The sequence below is a fragment of the Corvus moneduloides genome, chromosome 1, assembly GCF_009650955.1.
Source record: "Corvus moneduloides isolate bCorMon1 chromosome 1, bCorMon1.pri, whole genome shotgun sequence".
Lineage (NCBI taxonomy): Eukaryota > Metazoa > Chordata > Aves > Passeriformes > Corvidae > Corvus > Corvus moneduloides.
This window is the reverse complement of record NC_045476.1, coordinates 141,339,938-141,363,486: the sequence shown is the minus strand read 5'-3', so window position 1 is coordinate 141,363,486 and position 23,549 is coordinate 141,339,938. Positions and strand designations below refer to the sequence as shown.

Sequence of the window (23,549 nt, the reverse complement as noted above, 5' to 3'; positions counted from 1 at the left end):
GGCATTCCACGTCTTTGAAAATAAGGAAAAGTAGAGGTCCCAAGAGCTTTTATGTTTTACACCAGTGATGTGACTTTGCTCTCAGGTCTATACTATGCAAAATAAGCAGAAATCCATTTAATACAAACACTAAAATTTTTTTTCTATCTACTGGAAATCATCTGCAACTACTAGAGAGCATCAAGTAAGAAGCACAGACATAGGGAAGCATAGGTATAGGGAAGCACATCTCAGAAAGCCACAGGTACAGGTGTCTCAGGGAGGCATGAAATGCACTGACACTAATGCACAGCCATTGCTTGACTTGCTCAGGCTGTTCTCTTCCACCTACTCACGTAGGTATAATTCCTTTACTGCTTTTTATACTTCAAAACACTGTAATATTTTTATAGTCTATATTGACATTGTTTTTATTCCAACTCCATCTGCTGCCAAGGAGCTTGAAGTATTCGTTGAGCAATATTCATTTATGGAATGTTTGCATAATAGTTTTTATTGAAATGAGCAATGGTACAGATTTATCCATCATCTTTCAGAAATGACGATTAAGATCAAGAGGAATGTTGAATTTTTACATTAGATATGTAAACATATGCAAAATTTTCTTTCTTATTTAACGGAAAAGCATAACTTAGTAAACTTAAATATCTAAAACAAGTGCTATCATCTCATAATTGGCATATATTTTTTACCTAGTATTTCGTTATTGGGGCATTTACAATTTCCTTTCGAAGTCAGGCCTTTGGGGCAAGTAATACAATTCCACCCATCTTGAGTAACTCCGCTCTAAAATAAAACACAAAACTATTAGGATTTTCAAAAATATAGACATCACCCAGTATCTGTGAAGAATGCCTTATCCAGCCATTAGTTACTAGAAAATGTGTTCAGATAAAACATTGATAACATTCATGAAGCTTTTAAAGACTAAAAAAGGCTAAACAATCTGGCAAAAGTAGTTCCTATGCAGACACAGAAAAAAATGTTATGATCTTCTGAACCTGTTAGCTTACACCTTCAGTAAAAATTCAAAGTGGAATGTTTAAAAAGAGATATAGAAGTCTTACACTGAATAAACATAATAATGCATACATAGACAATTACATATAAATATACAGAAGTAATGGAAATGGAGGAGTTCTAAGTGAAGCAGCTTAAATAACTGCTTGGAATTTTGTACCTACCCAGACAGTTCACATCCACACTTATTATATACTATGAAGTAACTGCACAACAGATAAAAACCGCTGAGGAAAATGAAGATAATTGCTTATCCTCAAGTGCTACTGCTGTTTCTCTCTTCCCCACTATCATCATTTTATCTTTGCAAAAGCCTTGGCAGTAGACCAAAGGCAAATGCCACCATTGCAGGAAAGAGGAAGAAACAGCAAAATATCACAACACAAAGGAATGTGTGCCAAAGTCTTTGTCTAACACAGCAAGAAGATGAGAAGAAAAGGGAAATTACCTACATTGCCCATTAGCCACTAAACACATAACTCAGGCAACTAAGCTGCTCTCCTGAGAGTTATTCTAGAGTTATTGAAGGGAAAGAAGTATTCAGGAAGGCTTCACCCTCAAAAGTTGGTTTGCTGGAAAAATACATTCCTTTGTTTACTACAGTGGGAAAAATCTGGTTAAGCCTGGTGTCTCTGGCTCAATGCTGTGATTATGACACAAAATTGTAACTTAATTTGTCAAGGAAGGTTAAAAGAACTGACCAAACTATATTTATAATTAAAGTAACATCACAGAAGCAGCTCATTTTGAAGTAAGAGGATGAAATATCAGGGATTATAAAGACACAGCCTAAATATTACAATAATAGTATTTATATAAGTAATCAGTTAAGATACCTATGAGCTGAAAAGCATCTTTAACACTGTACAGAGTTGTGCTGTCTGGGCAAGGACAAAGAAGAGAAGAAAAGCAGTGGAAGGAACTTAAACACTTTAAAAAATTCTTATTTTGTCTGTGGAGTCAAACTCGTAATGAAAAAATGCCTGCAAAATAACAGTAATAGACAATTCTAAGTTGAAAAAAATAATAGCTATAAGCATGGTCTTAAAAATTCCCAAGCAAAGACTATTATGTAAATATATTTTAAATTAATGAAAAATAACTTGCAATCAGGATAAAATTTAAAATTAAAAAACCATAATGATTATGGTTTGTATGATTATGATTTGTATGATTATGATTAGTATTATATCATTATGGCAAACATGAAAAGTTCAATACTTACCATATTTTCTGGGCATTTTTCACAAGTAACAGAGAACCCACCATTACTAGAAATCATCCTGTATCCTGGCTCACATACACAGGAACTACCTTAAAAAACCAAAACAGATGCACTTTTAATCTATATAAAACTGACTGGTTGTAACAGAATACTAAGAACAACTGCTATTGTTCTCAAGAGATGAAGATGAGATAGACACATAAGAATATTTACATGAGATGTGGACGAAAATCATCTTGCTTTTTAAAAAACTTACCTTCAGTAGAGTGTTACAGTTTGCACACAGACGTTTGAGGAGAATGTTACAAGGCTGACTGATCTACCAGGGTGAAACAGGGACCTGGAGCTTGTATTTTGTGGCCTTTTTTAATTAAACCAAACTTTACCAGTTGGTCTGTAATAGATATAATCTCTCAATCTAAATCTTGCCACAGCCTTCCCTCTCTACAACACCAGCATTATATGTTTGTATATAGGTTTTATTTTTTTCAATATGAAGTCAGTCCTAAAACCAAAATGTGTTCCTAGGAAAAGGTTTTTCAAAATATAACTGTTGTATGGAAAGCTGTTTTAAACTCGAGGCTTTTAAAACTGTGCATGGGGATCAAGGTTTATATTGAATGGTTTTCAGTGAGTGAACAGAACACAGTTAACATTTTATATGAAATTAAACACAACTTTCATGGCACAGTACAATGCTCATCTGCTAGTGCTCAACAACTTTTTTTTAGGAACTTTTCCAGTCTCACTCTCGTGAATTTCTCTCTGTACATACTACAAACCAAAACAGATTACATATACTAATAAACTGTTTTTATCATTTAAGCTTATTGAACTGTGCGGGTAAAAATAATGTCAAATTGTGTGAAAAGCTTTATAACCTTAAAGTACATTCTAATGAGACCAGTTGTACAGAAACATTTGTCAAAAAGATCAACCATTTATACTTAATTCTAAAGAAGAAAAAGCCCAATTGGATTATATCAATGAAAAGTTTGAGTTGTGACACTCACGATGACAATACCTAGATTTTTAGGCATGTCACTTGAAAGCAGAATCCACAGTGATGAGCTAGCCAGGGAGAATATGGGCAATCAAAAGTGGAATTCAGTCAAGATGCAAAGTGCACCAGGTGGCGCCTACCTACACTGCTCCAGACAGATCTGAAGGAAAAAATAAATCCCTGACCTCCCCTTGGAATTTTCCTCTCCTTGAAGCCCTTGATTTAGAGGAAGATTCAGCCTAAAAGGGAGTTATGGATCTAGATACCCATGTCATCAGGAGATCTGAAAAAAAATAATGTATTTTTTTTCAGTAAGTGCACTATGGGATTACTCTTTAGGGTACCATGGTGGCGGTGGAAAAGGTGACCAGCTTTTATGCAGCAGTTGTGAACACAGCCATTCACATCACTGCTTCTGACTGAAGTACCAGTTCTGAAGAGAGATGCTGCTGGGTCTTAGTCTCAAATTTGTGTCTGTACAAACAACAGGGAACCCCCCACTCTTGTTGGACTGTGTATTTATAAAAGATGGACTCTTTAATGCCTCCTTATGTCCTAAAGAAAGCAACCAATTATCTGTATTTTCTATTTAGTACTGTCCAGCTGTGCTGTAGCTGCTCCAAGTTCCCACGTGCGACGCGGACGAGCATGGGCACAGCCTGAGGATCTCAGACATTTGGTATCTCAGACCAATTCAAGTTTTGACAATGAGTTTCAAGTTACAGAAGTGTTCGAGAACATAAATTCAGGGTCCTGTGTAGTTTTACAGATGAAAATGCAAATACCTATAATGTTTGAGGAAAAAAAAGATTATTAAAAAAGGTGTACAGTCATTTCTCTGAGCTGTATCTCAGATACAACATAGCTGTGCTGGGGGCTCTTAGGTCTTTGCGGGACCCTGGCCCTTTCGCGGCTTTCCCAGACGTGCCCGAGGGCTGCTGTTTTACCGCCACAGCCTGAGCCCCGACTGTGCATCTCCCGCTGCTTGCGAGCGGATTCAGCGCGGAGCCGCCCGAGTCCCGCCTGCCCCGAGGCGCCGGCGGCGCCGCCTCCCCCATCGCTCACCGCCGGCGCTCTGCCGCTGGTGGGCCCCGCAGGGCGCGCAGGCCAGGCGGGAGCTGTCGAAGTAGCGGTCGGCGCCGCAGTCGGCGGGGCGCTGGAGCGGGACGGAGAAGCCGCGGGCGGGAGGCAGCGCCGCCGACAGCGCCATGAACAGCGCGGCAGCAGCGGTCCCGCGGCCCTGCGTCGCCATGGCCACCGCACGCCCCCCCCCCCGCGCACGCCGATTGGCCAGAGCCGCGCGGTACGGCGAGCGCCCAGGGCCCGTCGCCGCAGCACGCAAAGCGTCCGCTTTGCACAAGCCCGGGTTTATCTATGCGGTCTGCAGAGGGTTTTGTTCGTCTTGTGCGAGAGCGGGAGCAAGAACCGAGAGGACTCCGAGCCCCGTGCATGTTCCGGTACCTCGTCTCTAGAACTGGTGCACAGTATATCATACAAATGTAACACGTGTTTGTAATTTCTCCCCAGAACGGAAAGTTGTAACAAGGTGAAAACACAGAATATGCTTAGAGCAATGGATGCACAACCAAAGTTACTCCCCTTTACCTTTTACACCTTTGTCAGCCCACTTCTGTTCACATTCCACAGAATCACAGAATGTGTCAGGTTGGAAGGGAGCACAGTGGCTCGTCTGGTCCAACCTCCCTCCTCAAGCAGGGCCATCCCAGAGCACACGGCACAGGACTGGGACAGTTCTTGAATCAGTGAGCAACCTGTTCTTGAGCAGTAAAGTTCTTCATGCTCAGGTGGAAATTTCTGTGCATGTTTCTGCCTCTTGCCTCTTGTCCTATTCCCTCAGATGTTACCAAAACTTGGCAAGACACCGTGTCCTGGATTTTAATTATTTCTCATTGTCTCCCTCCTGCATGCTAATTCCCTATTATGATTTTCGACATTAGCATGGTTTATTTATCACTGAATATATTTTGCTGGCTCAACAAATGTTTAAAAGTTGAGTTGATGTTTTCAAGTCAAAATACCTGTCCGGAGGCTCAAGTTTATGTAAATTTGACTGTGTAAAGATGTAACTTTTTACCGCTTGGTGTGCTTGATTTGTGGAAACCTCCACCTTGTACCCTGCACAGAATAAACAATGTCTTTTTTCTAAACAAGACTCTGCCTGTGTTGAGAAAGCTCCTAAAATCGGCAACATTGCTAGGTGAATCTATCATAAATAGTACAGATTTTTTTTTTCTATGTAAAATGGAGCAGGCAAATACTGATAAGCATAGGAAGACAGGGGAGAACAAGCAAAGACAGGGAAAGGCAGGTAGGATAAACATTAGGATAAAATACCTTGCTTGCACAACCAAAGTACTCTGCCTCTGCCCTTCCCTTTCCTCCACCTTGAACCTTTCCTTCTCCTCTTCCATTCCTCCATCCCTGCCTTCCTTTCCTCTCACAACTCAGACTTGAGCTAGCCCCGAGATGTGTCAGAAACCGTGTCTGTAGGTCCTGGAGGAGCAGCGCTGAGGGGCGCCTGAGGCTCGGCACGCGCCTGCACGAACGGGAACGAGCCTGAGGACAGCGCACAGCACGGCAGCGGCACTCGGCCACCGTGTGATCGATGTCTATATGCAGATCTATCATCGTACAGGTCTATCACTATACAAATCTATAATCATACAGATCTATTATTATACAGCTCCATCCGATCTACTTAGACGGGGACCGCAGACGCACGTCCGGGGCAGACAGCGCATGCGCACTACCTGCAGCGCCTCGCCCCTCGCCGACGGGGGCGCGCGGCCCGCGCAGGCGCGGCTGCGCGGAGGGGGCGGGGTCGCGGGGCCGCGGCGTTCTGCGCTCCGCCCGGAGGGTGCGCGCGCAGGCCCGCGCTCGCGGGCCGGAAGCGCTCGCGCAGCGCAGCTTCTCCTCAGCGTTGGGGGGGGGTAGTGGAGGCGGCGCCATCTTGGCGGAGCCGTGCCGGGAGCTGCGGGCCCCGTCCGAGCGGCGTGTCCGGTGGGTGCGTGGATGAATTGCGTGAGGGACAGAGCACGCGGGCGGCGCGGAGTTTGCCGGTTCTCAGTTGCCCGACCCCCGCGGAACCGCTGCGCGGCCGCTCCGTGTGCCCCGGCCCCCTCCTGTCCCTGGGCTTCCCACCCCCCTTTCCCGCTCCCGGTGCCTCCCTCAGTCCTGTCCCGATGTCGGGCAGCAGACGGGCTTCTTCGTGGGGGCGGAGCACCGGCGGCTCTGGCGGGCCGAAGCGCGTGTGGCGCGGGGCGGCCTCCCCTCGCCCCGTCCCCTCGCCCGTTCCCTGCCCTGCCGCCCGCGGCCGGGCCCTCCAGCAGCGCTGGTGCCGGCAGGGCCACTTGCTTGGAAGCGGTTCCGTGCTGCATTCGACCGTGTAGCGGGCCCAGCTGCAAAGCTCACTCACGTTTTCCCTCTGCACTGTGAAAACTGCTATTAGTAGCAGGCTGCTTCCTCTATTTAAGGCTTATTTTGAGGAACAGAGTAAGAAACCTTTCCCTGTTCCGCTGGTTATTCTATACTGCTCCAGTTTCATAGTCGGGGTGTTTCTGTGGGTGTTCTTTCTAGCTTGCATACAGTCTGTGTAATCTTTCAGTGTTATGATAAAAATATTAGTCTAGTGCAGACTTAGTTTCCTACTGTGTTACAAGATGTGGATTACTTAAACGGTTTTAATGATGTTTGGAATTTCCCGAGGCCGTGGAAGAATAGGTATTGTACTGTTTTCTAGCCAATTTTGCTTATATATAAAATTTCATGAAACTGTATGTACTTCTGTGCTTTTAACTTGTGGCATGAAGTTGTCTGTTCTCCAAATCCTTGTTCTCTGAAGTCCTTGTTTAGTTAATGAATTGCTCTTACTTTTCATGACAAGTCAACTTTTTTTGATTATGCACTTTAAATTGTTGGATGGCTTGTCTATGCTTTCTACCCATGCTTGATTGTTTATTATACAGTCAGTAAGAGCTGATTATTTGAACTTGTATTTGTTTGTGGACTTCTTAGAGATGGCATTATGATCTGGAATCAGTGTGTCTGGTTTTCACCACTGAAGGTTGTGTATTGTATCCCTGGTGCATCGTGGAGAACTTGCTGTTTATCACCGAAGAATTATGGAGGAGAGCTGTTGTGAATGATGTTTAAAAATTGGGATAAGAAAACGGAGTTGTGAATCCAGAAGTACTACAGATTAAATACGTCATGAAGTAGCAGGGCAGCGGATTTGCTTTTTCAAGACACGAAGGTGCCGTATGAAAATTCTTCCCTTGAATTCTCCATGCTTTTTGGCACTGCCATTGCATCTGTTGAGAAGACACGTTGTAAAGTGTTCTGGGTCTGGCTGGGATGGAGTTAACGTTCTTCACAGCAGCCCATACAGTTCAGTTTGGATTTGTGGCTAAAAGAATGTTGACAACACATCGGTGTTTTGGCTGTGGCTGAACAGCACTTGCACAGTATCAAGGCTTTATCTATTTTCCCTACTCTGTTCCTCAAGTGAGTGTGCTCAGAGTAGGTGAGAAGCTGGGAGGGAATATGGCTGGGACAGCTGACCCAAACTCATCAAAGCGATATTCTGTGACATGTAACATCGTGCTTGGCAACAAAAACTGAGGTAGAGGAAGAAGTATTTTGTTTGATGGTTTTGGTTTCTTTGGGGGGATTTTTTTCTTGGCTCCCAAGGCAGTTATTTGGAGGAAGGCTGGACATCAGTCAGCTTGTGGAAGGTGGTGAGAGATTTCCTTTGTTCTGCATTTTTCGTTCCACTGATGAAACTGTCTCTATCTTGACCCACAAGTTTTCTTGACTTTGTTCTTTCCCATCCTGCTGATGGGGACGAGGAGTGAACAATCAGCTGTGTGGGTGCTTGGCTGCTGGCTGGGGTCGACTCACCACAAAAGTACAGAGAACAGATGGTCTTTAGTGAAGTTTCTAAATGGGCAGTTGTTTTCGGTTTGTTGTGCTTACAGAGTACTGGTGCAGAAGTGAGACACAGTCCATTAGTTACAGAATTTGGATTTTGGTCTTGTTTTGCTAAGTTCAGGTGTAGTGACAGTTATGGTTATTGACCGATAACTCGTCATCAGGATCTAGTGCTTTATAGAGCAAGGTTTGTAGGGGAGTGTTCTCAAACAATCAGAGTGTTGGGCTGTTGTGTTTGTTTTAAAGGGATGCAGTAATCTGCTACAGAGGCTTGTGTTTGTTCTGAGAATATTGTGCTATTTATTGTGTGATGTTAGAAAATGTTGAAAATCAGGGTATGTTTAAGTCAGTGTTTTCAAGCTTTTCTTGTTCTTATGTTTGAAAGGCAGTAATGATATAAGGAAAATACTGAAGTTGGCTTTGTAAATTCAGGTACTTTCTGAAGTTTCTCCTTGTTGGATATTTTTGCTCTTTCATTTGATGGTCTTCACTGTGTATGTTAAGTGCAGTGCTGGACTGGTCAGTAGCATACTCTTGTTGTGAACTTTGAAACCAGGTGGATTTCAGAAGAATGGACATGTCCTGTAATCCTGAGATGGACCTAAGCAACTTTGAAGAGCTCAGTTGAGAACTGTTCCCTCGATACACTGTCAGTCTGTTTCATTGCAACAGTTCAGTGGCACAATTGATGACCAAGTAATCTCATCGTATTTTCATCATTTCCAGAAGTCAACTTAAATTTTGAATTTCTTTTGCTTCTAAAATGGAAACAGAAAGATGCAGTGCATGGCATCTTGGAACATGGAAGGAATTCTTCACATGGGTTTATAACATGCTTGGTTTTAGTATTAGCCACTGCTATGGATGGGCTGCAGCAGTGTAGCACAGTGTGTAAAGCGAAGTACAGGTATCGGCCATTAATTATGTTTCGTTTTCTTTCCACAGTTAAGTTGATTTTACAGAATTTATCAGGTCTCCAAAGCAGAAACAGGTAAGCTGCCAAAAGCTTAACACTTCTCACTGAGTATTGTGACAAGATCATACACAGCCTTTTTTCCTCACAGACTTGTGGCTGGCACCTAGGATATGCTTGTGGCCGCTGCAATTTATACTCTGACTACGTCAAAGATACAACATTTTTGAATGCTGAGAAAACATACGTTATTGAACAGAACTGATCATTGGGTAGAGGAAGTTGTCAAAGCAGTAAAGTCATCACTGTTTCTGAATTACTTCATTTTCCAGTGACATAGTTATTCTTTTTCCTTTGTCCTTTTATCAGCTAGTGTCCTGTTCAAAAGTAAACTGGATTTCTTTTGTTGCTTAGGACTGGGCAGAGATCTCTGGCATGTAGTAACTATGCCGTGAAAGACCTGAGGTGTTCTTTAGGTATTGTGGACGGTGCGGAGTGACTTAGGTTGATTTTGTTGCCCTTAGGGCAGGGAATAGTGATAGATTTGTGCACGTGTGCTGGTGGAGTAGCTAATTGTTTTGACTAATCAACGTTCAGTGAATTGTGTTTTAATCTTGTTCTTGTGAACTTGTGGGTTTTTTGATACTTTCTCTCTTGATGAGACAAGGGCATTCATTAAAAAGGCTCTAGCTTCTTAAGTGATAAGATACTGTAATAGCTGAGTACTAAAGACGTGCTATCATGTGTACCTTTTTGTCTGCAGGTGATTTTTGCTGTGGGTTGAGCTCAGCATGGCTGTAGTCATCCGTTTACAGGGGCTTCCTGTTGTTGCGGGTCCTCCAGATATTCGTCGTTTCTTCTTGGGATTGAATATTCCTGATGGAGGTGTGCATATTATTGGAGGAGAGATTGGGGAGGCTTTTATTATATTTGCAACAGATGAAGATGCACGGCGTGCCATGAGCTGTTCGGGAGGGTTTATCAAGGACTCGCGCATAGAGCTCTTTCTCAGCAGCAAGGCAGAGATGCAGAATACCATAGAAATGAGCCGGAAACGATTTGACCGTGGGGGACGAGAAACTATGTCTGGCTCTAGAAGAACAGGTACTAATGGTTCTAGTACATCAAGTGTTGGAGATATACCACATTTAGTTACAGCTTCTCCAAAAGGAATAAGAAAACCTACTTACGGACCACCAAGTCGCCTGGAGGCTGGTTTCCATACCAACGGCACAAGATACGGTGATATGGGTATACCTAAGTCAAACTATCAGTTAAGAAAGGATTCTCACCCATTTAACCCAGATGATCGTTACCTATTTCTACGTGGTATACCTTACTCTGCAACGGAAGTTGAAGTACGTGCTTTCCTTTCGGGGATACGTGTGGATGGGGTGATTCTGATAAAGCACCGCAACGGTTTAAACAATGGTGATTGCTTGGTAAAATGTGCTACACCTGGTGATGCCTTAGAAGGACTTAAGCGTCATAGACAATACATGGATCAGAGGTTTATAGAGATTAGTCCAACTACAGAGGAACGGTGGATTGAATGTGGTGGGAGGATAGACATGCCAGATGAAATGGATCACTTTTTGTGCGAAGACCATTCTCCAAAAAGTTCAGGCTACATGCATTCAAGGAAGCATTCTCGTTCAAGGTCACCAAGGAGACAAAGAACACATTCTCGTTCATCTCCCAGCCAGGAATATTACATACACTTAAGAAATCTATCTTTTAATGTGGAGAAGAGAGATTTGAGAGATTTTTTTCCTGATCTGGATATACACAGCAAACAGATCAAGATTCTAACAGATAAGCATCAGAAAAGGACTAGAGATGCCTTTGTAGTGTTAAGGAGTGAGAGAGAATATCAGGCTGCTTTGGAATGTCATAGAAAGGTTCTTCTCAATCGTCCTGTGTACATTTTCCCAATTTCAAGAAAGTCAATGTTGAAAATAATTGACTCTTGTGAGAGGAAAAGATCACCGGACAGAGATCATTTTGGACAGGCCATATCAGAAAAGAGTTACCGGGAAGGTCATTCCAGCCCTAAGACGTGTGTTTATGTAAGGAATTTTCCATTTGATGTGTCAAAAATTGAAGTGCAAAAGTTCTTTGCAAGATTTGATATTGATGAAGATGATATCTACTTGCTCTATGATGAAAAAGGAGTTGGACTGGGAGAAGCACTAGTGAAATTTAAATCTGAAGAACAAGCCATGAAAGCAGAAAATTTAAATCGTCAGACATTTCTGGGAACAGAAGTATTAATAAGACTTATATCTCAAGACCAGATGCAGAAGTTTGGTGTAGCAGCACCATTATCTGCACCAAATGAAATGCATGGTCGTTCACATCTGTATGATAGAGGTGACCTCTCCCGTCCAGTTGGTTCACCATCTGGGCCACCACAAGGGCCACCCATGCATTCGTTTGGTCCCCCTGGGAACTTTAGGCATCATTCTGAATTTAGAAATCCTCCTGAGGACTTCATGTGCCCTCCTAAGAATTTTAGGGGTCCACCACCCCTCATGGATTTTGGTGGTGACAATGAACCTTTTGGCAGAATGGAGTTTGGGAATAATAAAATGGGAAATTTTCCTGAAGGAAGATTTATGCCAGATCCAAATTTCAGTGGTGGTTCTGAGCGTGTTGTTCCTATTCTATTGAAAAATTTACCTTTTAAAGCTACTCCTAATGAGATTCTGGATTTTTTCTATGGCTACAGAGTGATACCGGAATCAGTTTCTGTGCAGTACAATGAACAAGGATTACCTTCCGGTGATGCCATCGTTGCTATGACAAACTATGAGGAAGCTATGGCTGCTATTAATGAACTGAATGATAGGCCCATTGGTCCACGGAAAGTTAAGTTGAGTTTGTTGTAAAGGAGGACAAGATGCTCTAATAGCACATTCTAGGTTTGACAGTATTGACAGTTATTTTAACTTCTAATTACTGGAAAATGCAAAAGAAACAGTTTCCATCAATAGTTGTAAATAATACGCAGTTCAGTTGTTTAGCTCTTGGTTGAAATATCTGTAGGATACTGAATGTCATACATCAAGGTGTAAAGGGATGGAGCTGTATTGCTTTGGTTTTTTTTTTTTTGGTTTTTTTTTTTTAAGATTAATTCCAGTTTTATGTCTTTGCATCAAATAAAAACTAAGTGCTGGTTGACTGACCACACAAACGGTTCAAATAGAAGATTTTCAGTGCTATCTGCATTAGTAAATGACAATTCTTACTGAAGTTAGCTTAATAAAATTTTAAAAATTACTGAGGATTTTTTTTGGTTGTTTCCTTTTGTGTAAACTCTTCAGGTTTTATTCGGTTTCATGTGTTTGCAGGCATTCCTGTTAAAGAGCTTCCTGTTCTCATTAGCTGGCTTTGCAACTTTTTTAAAATAAAAAGGAAATTGCCATTTAAATGTGTGTCTTATATTTAAAACTTGTATACTTAATGATCTCAACTATTATGCTCAGCAGATCTGGGTCCTGGTGAGAATGATGCTGGCTGCTTCCTCTGGAAAGAGTGAACTGGTAGTTTGTCAACACAGCAAAGGATGGGGTAGTTTACAGAGATTGCAGAGGCTGTATTAATCAGGCTTTTTTCTTGTTCTCTGTAGTACCTTGAGGCAGAAGATGAATGTTGGAATCAGATCAAGAATTCTGACTTCAGTGGTCTTTGTTTTATCTTCACATGCTGCATAATATGAATACTAACTTGCTAATGATGTCTGGATGCATTCCAGGTCAATCTCTGATTAGTTTTAAGTAACATCTGTCACTGGCAACCAAGCTGACAGCCAACTATGTTATTTTCTTATGTAATAAATGCTTGTGTCAGCATTTAGAACGGGTTGTTTTCATTGGTTTTGTACCAGCATATTTAAATTTTAGGAAGAAAAAAAAAGGTAGCTTGGAAAAGCTGTGTCTTCAAAATTTAGGCTTAGTAGGAAACTTCCATTGTGTGGGTGAGGAGTTTCCTTGACATTGCAACTGTGCAAGATAGTATCTGTAGTATTAAAGAATTAAGTCTCAGTCCCCTCAAACAAAGTTGCAACTTGGCAGTGAAAACTTTTAATCTTTGCTTGGGCAATACCAAAAAATTCTAAATTCATGGAGAAGTCTCTATTCCAATCCCCTCATCAAAGCAGTTTAAGTTAGAATGGGCTACTCAAGGCCTTGTCCATTGCATCTTTAATAGCTTTAAGGCTAGATCTGTCTGGGCAGCCTTTCCAGTGAATGATCTCCCCTCACTGGTGGTCAAGTCTTAATTACTTTATGTAAAGTCGTCAATATGAATGCAAGCAAGACTTCCATGCCAACTGTTTGGTACAAGCAAACAAAATGAGTGGAATTTTTTGTTCTGTAATTTTCAAAAGGTTAGTGTAGCTTTATTTCTTCTGCATATTATTTGTTCTGTGTTTTAAGTGTCAGGAAAAAAGCTTTTTGAATGATAATGCAAGGTCTGTATATGTAGAGTCCTCTGAGCAAAGAAATGTAATGGCCAAGTTTTCAAATTCTGAACACCAATACTGGTTTTTGCTCTCCGGTAGGAATTAGCTTCAGAATCATACAGTTTTGAATCCTCTGAACTTAAAAGGAATTAAAACTCAACAATTTTGTGCTTTATTAAATAGCTACTGTAAAAGAGATGAAGAAGCCAGAAGATGTTGCAGGGAAAATAAAGACATGAGAATCCTCAAACTTCACATACGTTACCATCATGTTGAAAACTTCATTGTGACTGTTTTTGTAAGCTAGTATCTTTACTACTAAGGTGAGTTGAAAATGTGGATACAACTAACTTCTCCAGTTAAACATTTTTGATGATATGTTGATTTTAAAGCTCTTCTAGCTACAACACAACAGGAGATTTCAAACTTGCAGGCTGGAAAGGTAAGGGTGTTTAGTAGGTTGTTTTGCCAATAAAGTGAGATTTTCTTTTAGAAAAACCATTATCTGTTCTCAGAAAAGGTTAAGAGTAATTACTGGTAAGATAGCATTAGTTTTTGGGATGGTAAAAGTTTTTTCCCCCTTAGTGAACATATAAAAAGTATCATAAAGCTTGTAATAGCAGAGGTCATAATTAAGGCATTTAAAAATGGTCTTCTGTTTGCCCTGTAGCTGATTTGTATTTCATTTAAAGCCAGATTAGAGTTTATGAGTACTTTAGGTTAATCTGAAATGTTTGATTGGTAGGCCAAAAAAAATTATTTTTTCAAGGTCTATACAGAGAAGAGCTGTACCCCGAAGTATGTACAGATGCACTGAAGCATAGGAAAATTGGGAAGGGATGCCAATACATCAGTTAAATAATACGGTTAATAGAACAGTTGATTCTTAGTTTATAGCTGTTACCTGGTTGGTGTTTTGGGTCTATGTGTGTCTGTCTGTCTCTGTTCCCCCTGCCTCTCCAGACTGGGCATTATATTCTGCTTCTGCCTGAATAGGTGGTACAGGTGCATGGTGTGGTGACAGCATTTCCTGATAATTGGGTTTTATAATATCAGATGTTTAGTAATTTGGAGGCACTGTATTTCCAGTACAAAGGACAAATCAGAGACTGTCTATAATTAACATGGCTTGAAATACTGTTCTTCCTTTTTAAGTACCATCCATATAGTAAAGAGTAACAAATGAAATGCTACAGTTTGTGATGTTGATATAAAACATAGCAAGTTTCCTTAGTTATGCCTTCTCTGAAGTTGCTTTTGCTACTACTGTCCAAAAATTCTGATGTAACGGAGAACAGTTTCTGTTGTCAAAAACTAGAAATAGTGATCGCTATGAAAGCACCTTGAGGCATTTAGGGAAGGTCTAACTGGACAGTCTGATGACCATGCTTAATCCCAAAGGAATGTGCCAGTGTGTTCAACAGAGCGGCAAAATAGTTTAGGCGAGAATGGATACAAACCTGCCTCACCTAGGTGCCAGTAATAAAAAATACAAATGAGTGAATGGAATAACTGCAAGTCAGTCTTGCAGCATGCACCATAAGAAAATTCTCTGCAGAAGTATCTTTAGGTAATATTTAACTGTTTAGTAACATTCTAAATTATTCTGGCTGTGAAGTATTTTAATCAGGGACTTTTCATATATAGTTTTGAGGTCACAATTTCTGTGCACGTGCAAACTTAAGACATCACACATGCAGGACAAAATTGCCCAACACTGTACTTCTTTTCTGTAAGTTTTTCTGTAATTCTTAAAGTTGACTTTTTTTTGTGACGTAGGGAGAAGGAATTTGATGCTGCTGGGGAAAACAAAAATCTCTTTCTGTACCCTAGCTGCCAATCTTTTAGAGGGCAATTAATCTAAACACATCTGCCTTTTTTTTCAGAATTGCTTTCTCAAGACATAGTACACAAATAATTGCTATTTGCATATGTGTATATGAAAACCTGAAATTGTTATGAAGTTAGCCATCTGTTTTGGAGACGGACTACTTCATTCTGTATGAAATGATAAAGTGGTGATCACCAGAATTCTGATGTGATACAACTATTTATTGAAGTGCCTTAGTTGCTGAAATAGATGGGAATAAATTACCTAGATACTTTTAAAATTTTGCTCATTGGTATTTACTGCAACAATAATTCAGTGTCAATAGTATGTAATGCTGGTGTAAAATTATTTTCTGGGTTTAAAACAACCCTATATTGTGAACTTTTCACTTTCATCACATTAATTTTTGGCAAAACCTTTTTTTTCACATGTCAAAACAGGTATGCATTGCATACTTCGCATCAGTGGAGAAAAGTAGCATCAATATTATAAATGAACTTCCTGATTTAGTTCTGTAACTAAAAGAATATTTCATTGTAATTTAAAATAGTTTTCCCAGTGACGAATTTGAATTCTTCTGCGTTCGTTCTTTAGCAGATACTAAAGCTGGAGGTGAACAGTGTGGTATCTATCAGCTTTCTGGCAGACAACCATACACTGTTAAAAAATGAACACACATAACCACCATCTCCAAACAGGGTAAGAAATTACACTCAAAATGTGTAATTTCTTGTATATTTGATGGAATCAGTAACTGAATAATGTAGCTAAACACATGAAATTTGAACTATGTATAGCATGTCAACTAATATAATAAACATCAACTACATAAAATATCCACTAGTTTTATCATGAAGGCACTTTTATTTAAAAGCAAAGCAGCATTAAACATAGATACTGGGCCAGGTCCTTATTTGTGACTGTTCATTCTGTATGTGTAAAGGAATCAAAAATCATTTGAGCCTGATGAAAGCCTGAGGAAAATGAAAAGTAAGAAAAAAGTACACCTCACCCTGCCTTCTGCCATCCAGGGTGGATAGCAAAATGAAATCTTAACAGGTTGTTGCTGCAAACAGTTTCTTGATTACTACAGTTACTTTAGGATGGATAAACCCAATTATAACAGGTACAGCTAGAGTGCTTAATAAATTCAAGAGGTGTGTAGCTAGAGAGGTAATGGCAAAGTAACAAGAAAACAATGTTCATAACTGCTTGAAAGCTTAGTGCAGTGTTTGGACACTGTTCATCATGTAAGCTTAAGCAAATGTGATTACAATATAACATCTATGCAAATATTATACAGGCATCTATTTAAATACTTAATTTTCTAGCTACTGAAATTCTCCACTTTCAGCAGATTTTTTTCCATTCTTTGAAATGGGTCATTTGTTATCTGACACTCCAGAATCAGTGCTGATTCCTGCTCCTGTTGGAATTTTAAATATATAGCCCTGGTAAAATTTTAGATCCAACACACAAAAGCCTTTAGGTAAAGGTTTTTTTTTTTTTTTTCCCCCCGTAAAAGAACCCCCCTCTTGAACAGCTTTGTTATCTCACTTCCTTAGTAGCACCAGATTCATCCTCCTCATCTTCTTCTACCTCATCTTCATCTTCTTCGTCCTCCTCTTCTTCATCTTTTCTTAGCATTCTGTGGGAAATCTGCTAAAACAAAAATGAAAAAAAGGGATAGCAACTGTTTGTTCTCTGCAAACAAAAACCAATTCTCCATTGGCATTTTCAGTCTAAATGTTTGTAGGGTTTTCATTTGCAGGAGGCTGTAAGTTGCTTATTTATTAACCCTTTCTAACGTGCATGCCACTGGAAAGATACATGACACAGAATAAAAATACCGTAATGATTTTTAAAAGCTAAAAAAACCCCTGTAAGTCCTTGACAACTATTACAGGATAGGGAAAATGGTATTTTGATCCAATTAATGCTTGAAATTGAGATACAAATCAGTTTTTTCTTGGGTTGGCTGTTGAAACAGCAGGCTGAAGATGAGTATTAAGTAATTTTATCTTGAAGACATCAGACCTCTTACATTAAAAGCTCAAAACTATGCTGCTCTAAGCTTTTTATTTTTGTTTTCAAGAATGAATTAGACAAACTGATTAAAAGAGTCTTGATTCATAGATGAATTCTTTGCCTGCCCTGCTTGCCTTCAGAGTGACTCCTCTGGTTCATCAAACATTTAAAAACAAGTGCCAGCTGCCAAGCTTTCATCTCATTTGACAGATTTTGCAGTCTGTACTTTCTTCTAACGAGGGCTCAATCTAATTCCTATTGAAGATAGATTCTTCACAGACAATGCAACATTTACAATTTAAAGAAAGATATATGGGGTTTTTTTTCTTTCCCCATGAGAAAGAGAATGTTGAAGACAGTTATCCAAGTCATCTGGAATGCTTTTGAAAAATTATTTCAGGTTCAGTAGTTCTCTAAGGGCATCTGCAGTTCTAACTGTGGTTGTATTTTCTGTGTCTTCTCACATACAGTGATATAATAAAACTTCTGTACTGAAGAAAAATCTTGCCCTTTTTTTTAAGCAGCCCCCTATTTTAAAAGTCCTTAAATGCTCATTATTAAACTGACTTCTGAGATGTTATAATTCATATTGCCATGAATATAATGTAAGGTTTTTTGTGTGTGCATAAAGCAAACTGTAGCATTGAACTTCTGAAAGCAGTAAAGTTCTTAAATCTTGTTGATGCTCACAAAATACATAATTTAGCTTGAAGCAAATGCTTGCTTACAAATTCCTGAACACAACAGAAAATTGAGTTAATCATTGGATGAAGCTGGGTTAACTTGAGTTGAAATGTCTGAAGTAGCAGTCTCTCATTCTGTGAAAGAAGAAAAACACAAATGGCACTGATTTGTAATTGGAGATAAAGGAATGCTGCAGATTGAGCCTGTTAAGGTAGCTTCATTTCAATGGGATAGACTAATTTTCTACAGTTTTTTTCTAGTTCAGAGCATCTGAAATTCTTCAGCAGAACTTGTATCATGTTTCTGAAGAAAAGCTCCCCCTTACCTTTTCCTCAAATAAGAAGTGTTTTGGCTTTACGTCTTTTTTCTGCTCACTACTCAAATACCTCTGACCATGCAGCAATTAACTGAATAGTGTATTAAATATTATCACTAGTGGTGCTAAGATGGCTATCCCTAAGAACCCACCTGGATCAGGGAAGGAAAGTGAGAAAAGAAATTACACAGTTAAACCAAGTTACTGTGCCAAAGAATTAAAACACACCAGTACTGAAATTTAATTTTTTGTAACTTAATGCAAAAAAATAAAAATTGTTGATCATAAATAATTTTATGTAAAAATTAATTCTATGAGTTGCATGTAGGTGATGACTGTCCTTGCTTAAGCAGTTCAGCGCCATGTTTCACTGCAGATGCTACTACAGAAGCATGGCAATTCTCATGTCTTAGTGTTGGAACATTCGGATGTGGACATTTTCAGTAATGGTTAAAATGATCCTGTGCTGTCCTACAGAGTCAGTGCAAAAGTTTGTTGATATACCAACCTGAATCAGTAAACCAAAACGCTGAGGATAAATTGCCAAGTAAAGTGTAAAATAAAGGCTGTAGGTCTTTGTGAAAAAATGAATCAAGCTCAAGGAGTACTTTAGATTTTTAACATACAGGTAATACAGAAAGTTAGTCCACAGAACCAGAAATACATTCAAGGATGGTATGTGTTATATCCTCTGAAAAGACCTGAATTGTGTTACTGGCACACTTCATTCCATCTGGTATGCAGTGACTTCCAACGCTGTACCTCACCTACAGGTTAGTGTTTGTGTGTGTGTCTGTCCTCCCCTGCCCCACAGACTTAGGCCGTGTGATTGTGTGAACTGCTTAGCACATTATTTATACCGCTTTACATTGGAAATCGCAAAGTACTGCATTACAGTCAGTAAAGGATTACTGTGTAGCAGGAAACTAGATTTGTGAGAAACTCCAGAGTGAAAGATCCACGCAAAAGATAGAAAAAGTCACCTGAAGGTTTTTCTGAATACAGCATTTTTTTCTCATGAGATGTTTGGTGGTTCCAGAGATTAGAGCGCTTAGTGTAACTCAGCACCATGCTATTTGCACAATCAGGAAGGGCAACATGGGGGGTATGTGGAACAGGCTGCCCTTTCTTCACTGCCCTATGGTGACTGCATTAGTAGGGTGTTCCACCCCTTTTTTCTGCCACATGATCCTCCTCTGCAGATACACTGCACAGCCAAGTAAGATGACATTATTTTGAATTGCATTGCAGTTTCCCTCTAGGTCTAGGTGACTTTCTGTTCTTTTCAGGTAAGTGAGAGGTTATGAGAACACTAAGACCCAAAGTTATAATTAAGACAGCAGTCTAAGAAAAGAGAAAGGTTAACTTGCAAGTTAGTCAAAATGGAGTCCCACTCCATCTCTGGGAGAAATCACAGTGTACATACACTCAGTTTTCTGTTGTTTTTTGTTTTTTCTCTCTTATGTTTTCTGAAGTAGCCTGAACATGAAATTTGCTTGAGTGATAGAGAGGACTGGTAAGTTACTCAGTCAAGGTAGTACTTCATGCACTGCCTCACTAAGTTGTATCTCTTCAGATGACACAATTCATACTTTCAACAACAGAACAGCTCAACTGTAGTAACTGATCCATTCTGTGTTGAGAGCATAGGTGTAAAGTGTGTATTAAGTCAAGAAAAGTTTTCCTTACTACTATATCAATGCATTATTCTATTCAAAGAAGAAAAGTAACATGCATACATTTTAAACGTGGCTTTGTCTTTAACTTCAACACTGGTAAGAATCGTCGTAGTTACAGGATTACAGTTGCAATAAATTAAAAATAACTTCGCCATTTTGCAATGTCTGCAAGTTTACTGCTGTAAACAAGTGGCAAAGATATTTGCAAGGTAGCTGATCCAAAAGGAGTGGCACTGTCTTCAACTGTTTCACTCATTTTCAGAGTATAAAAGGAGAGGTCTGTTGGTCAGAGGTTTGTTCTGCTGCTAGAAGATATCACTACTCTGAATTAGGATCTGGTAGTCCACACTCTAGAATCTGAATACTAAGAATATACAAGTGTATTTAAAGAATGTTTCTACTCTTTCAAATAAGCTCCCAGATGTCTTCTCTGCAAGATGCCACAGTTTGTTAATGGAAGACAAAGTATCACTGGAAATGGCATTTGTCAAAAGTAAGCAACACAGCTTTAAAAGCTGAGGTTTTTTTTCCTTCAATGATAAAGCTGGTATTGATACCCTTGAAAGTTTCTTCACCCTTCGGATGGTCCTGAACTGAGTAAAGACAGTGGATCCATGTGCATTAGTGTGTTGCAACAATTAGCTAAAAGATTATCTTAAGTAGAGCTTTAATACAGTGATTTAGTATGTAATTTTTCTGTCTTACCTGTACTGTTCTCAATGAAGATTTTGAGGAGCCAGTTCTTTGCAGGGGGGACTTGGAATTTGCACGAACTATGTCTAAGCGAGACTGATAGTCTGGTGGATAAAGTGAGCTCCGAAAAACCTAATCAAATGGAGAAAGCTGTGACTTGGATGCTTGCAAGCTAAGAATCACCAAGACTTGAAGCTAGCAGAAATGCAGCATTGGACAATGTGCATCAGCTGTAGTTTGGATTGATCACTTTTAGCTGAAACAATGTCCTTGCTTAACCTGAGACACATCACCATACTTATGTGGTCAAAGTACACATTCTTCAGAGATTTGAGGGCATTTACACAGGGAAAACTGCAATGGTTTCCCACCAACATATGTAGCTGAGTTTCAGGCTGAGCTAGAAGTATGAACCCCAGCAACTCCTTCAGGGGCTCTCTATTTCTTGCAAAGATGAACTCTTGGCCTCTTCACAAGCAAATCCTTGCTGTCGGTCACAACTGCATCAGGAAAATTTTACTTGAAATGTACAGGAGATGTTCAACTCAAGAAAAATTTGGGAAACCTCTTAGAATACAGGGGAGACCATAACATCCATTATATTTTCAAGTTATTTCAATAACCAATAAAGCTATTTGTGCAAGACTTTAAGTCAAGAAGATGGTAAATTATGGTCAGTATTTTTATGAAAAGTAAGTAATTGTCCAAGTAACAGGAAATCTAAAATTATATTAGAAATTTGGTTGTGAAAGACGAAGTATTGACTTAAAGGAGATTTCTGAATCTGGTGACATCATAATTGTGAAACTAGAATAGTACAAAATTGCCATGGCATAGTTTATATTATGTAAAATTACCAAGTAGTCTCAAATATGACTGTCACTGAAGAATTGTGGTTTTTAAAGTCTTGTGCTAACTTGATTCTGAGCTATATCATAGACAAAATTATGACTGGGAGGATTTACAAAAAAAGACTGAAAATGATCCAACTTTTTTGACAAACATACATACACAACACACATTTCAATGATATTAAGTTTAAAGGCCCAATATCCAGAAGAACTGCAATAATGAATAAAGGACTGAAAAGCATGTCTTGGGAAAGAGAAACTATAATTCAAGTAGAAAAGAAAGTGTGACTTGAAGCAGTTAACTGCCACAGGGCAAAAAACCCCAATGCAGTAAATAAAAAATGTCTCTTAATTCTAGAACAGCCTAATAAAAAATGACTAGAAGATGAAAACAAGCAAACAGAATTTAGGTTAGAGAGAGATCTTTAATGCAGTAATTAGTCTTTACATCATCTTATCACAGCAGTGTAAGATTTTTTCTTTGTGCATCTTTAGAACAAGATTCACTGGAGAAGTGTTCTTTAAAAACTGTGATTAGCTGAGTTTGGAGTGGCAGGTAATTTTGTGAGTCTCTTTTCTGTATTTTATGGAAAAGATTAGATTGCCATTGCAGTTGCTCTCTCTGTTCTGAGATTATAAACATGTATGCTTTTACTGAAAAAGTGCTAAAAAAAGGCTTGGTATACATGCGGTTGTTCTGGGAGCCTGAAATATTTGTTGCATTTTTCTGCATTGGACATGTGTAGCCCAACTCTGAAAACTGTTTTTTATATAGGAAGTAAACAGAAAAGCAGATCTTAATCACTCTTACCTCCAAATCTTCATTTTCATCAATATTTTGGATGTTTTGGTAGGCAGCAGTATATATCTCTAAAGCTTTCCCATGGAACAACATTTCAATAGTTATAAATTCAGAAAATATGTTCTGAAAGCAAAAGAAAGATTTTCTTAATGCAATAAAGTACATTTCCACTTCAAAAAATTACTGTATTCTGTGTTTGGTATTTATATGATATAAATAACTGCATGATACTTAGTACTTTTAAATAGTCAGACCTGAATTTTAAAAATTAAACATATATCCTGGCTGGGCTATCACTTATGCAGTTATTATTTCATAGTAAATTTTAAATAAATACTTTGAAAAGGAAAGAGGAAATGTATTAGGAATGACATGTCTTACGGAAAAGTCACTTGATAATCTCCAATATGTATTCACAAGATGTAGTCAGTCAGAAGTTTTGCTGTTTTGAAGACAGTCTTTTATAACAGGTTGGGGATAAATTATCTGTAAATTCTATACATATCTATAATTTACAAATCTGTGAAATATTCATGAATACCATGAGATTTGCATTTCAGTGAATACTGAATGTTGCTAATCTTGCCCCTGACTAACTATAGTAATTTTATTATGCAAGATGAAATGAGAGCACACATACTTTGATGTCCTTTATTTTCTTTTTCTCAAAATTATCAATGGTTTCCTCTAAGTGCCGAGTTGTTCGAGTAGTCTCCAGTGTTGCTCTGTGCAGTTCATTTTCAGCCTGGTAAAGTAACACAAAGGCGAAATTAGTCTTGTATTTGATACAAAACTATTTGCTGTAATTTCTATGAAAACATTTAAGTCTGAGTTTTCAAACCAGTATCTGTGTTACAGTATTTGAAATCTGTAGCTTAATGAACATATAAAGATGCTTTCTACATTGTTGTGACTTTGATGTGAAACATGAAAAATGACCAGCTGCAGCCAGTCAGGAAAGTCCCTCTGCCCTGATTCATTTTCTGTAATAATCGTGATAGTTTTACTGAGCCAGCCCTGACGCCCTGCTGACAACACAGTGACTGGGTTTAGGTACTTAACCCAGCACAGGCCAGAGTGGTGGGTGAA

General features: G+C 39.3%; 3 protein-coding genes across 16 annotated transcripts in view; 1 reads left to right on the top strand and 2 right to left on the bottom strand.

Moving 5' to 3' along the window:
• The window catches only part of TMEM67 (transmembrane protein 67), a 34,039-nt gene extending 28,138 nt beyond the window's left edge, over positions 1–5,901 (bottom strand). For 2 of the 3 annotated variants that reach the window (XM_032129325.1, XM_032129329.1), the window contains exons 1-3: positions 4,314–4,512; positions 2,246–2,334; positions 693–786 (exon numbers count right to left, since the gene is read on the bottom strand). In XM_032129325.1, the coding sequence (XP_031985216.1) occupies positions 693–786; positions 2,246–2,334; positions 4,314–4,500 (370 nt within the window). In that variant the 5' untranslated portion in view covers positions 4,501–4,512. Of the gene's footprint in view, positions 1–692; positions 787–2,245; positions 2,335–4,313; positions 4,513–5,603 lie in introns of those variants that run through there. The other variant, XM_032129338.1, reaches the window with a different exon arrangement.
• Positions 5,902–6,097: 196 nt separating this feature from the next.
• On the top strand, positions 6,098–16,947 carry RBM12B (RNA binding motif protein 12B). Of its 9 annotated transcripts, none has more exons than XR_004243867.1 (3): positions 6,098–6,269; positions 9,144–9,189; positions 12,743–16,947. XR_004243867.1 is itself a non-coding variant. In XM_032129224.1 (3 exons), exon 3 carries the CDS (start codon positions 9,903–9,905, stop codon positions 12,000–12,002), a length of 2,100 nt encoding a protein of 699 aa, XP_031985115.1. In that variant the 5' UTR covers positions 6,126–6,269; positions 9,144–9,189; positions 9,875–9,902; the 3' UTR covers positions 12,003–12,544. The 9 variants fall into 9 exon arrangements, 5 of the variants coding, with proteins under 5 accessions (XP_031985115.1, XP_031985123.1, XP_031985142.1 ...); XR_004243868.1 differs by having other exon boundaries at positions 6,098–6,273; positions 12,743–16,924; XM_032129224.1 differs by lacking the exon at positions 12,743–16,947 and adding an exon at positions 9,875–12,544 and having other exon boundaries at positions 6,126–6,269.
• Positions 16,249–23,549, bottom strand: part of CIBAR1 (CBY1 interacting BAR domain containing 1) — a 20,747-nt gene continuing 13,446 nt past the window's right edge. For 3 of the 4 annotated variants that reach the window (XM_032129313.1, XM_032129288.1, XM_032129306.1), the window contains 4 exons: positions 23,101–23,205; positions 22,470–22,583; positions 20,820–20,939; positions 16,249–17,069 (listed from right to left, as the gene is read on the bottom strand). In XM_032129313.1, the coding sequence (XP_031985204.1) occupies positions 16,956–17,069; positions 20,820–20,939; positions 22,470–22,583; positions 23,101–23,205 (453 nt within the window). In that variant the 3' untranslated portion in view covers positions 16,249–16,955. The remainder of the gene's footprint in view (positions 17,070–20,819; positions 20,940–22,469; positions 22,584–23,100; positions 23,206–23,549) is intronic. The other variant, XM_032129297.1, reaches the window with a different exon arrangement.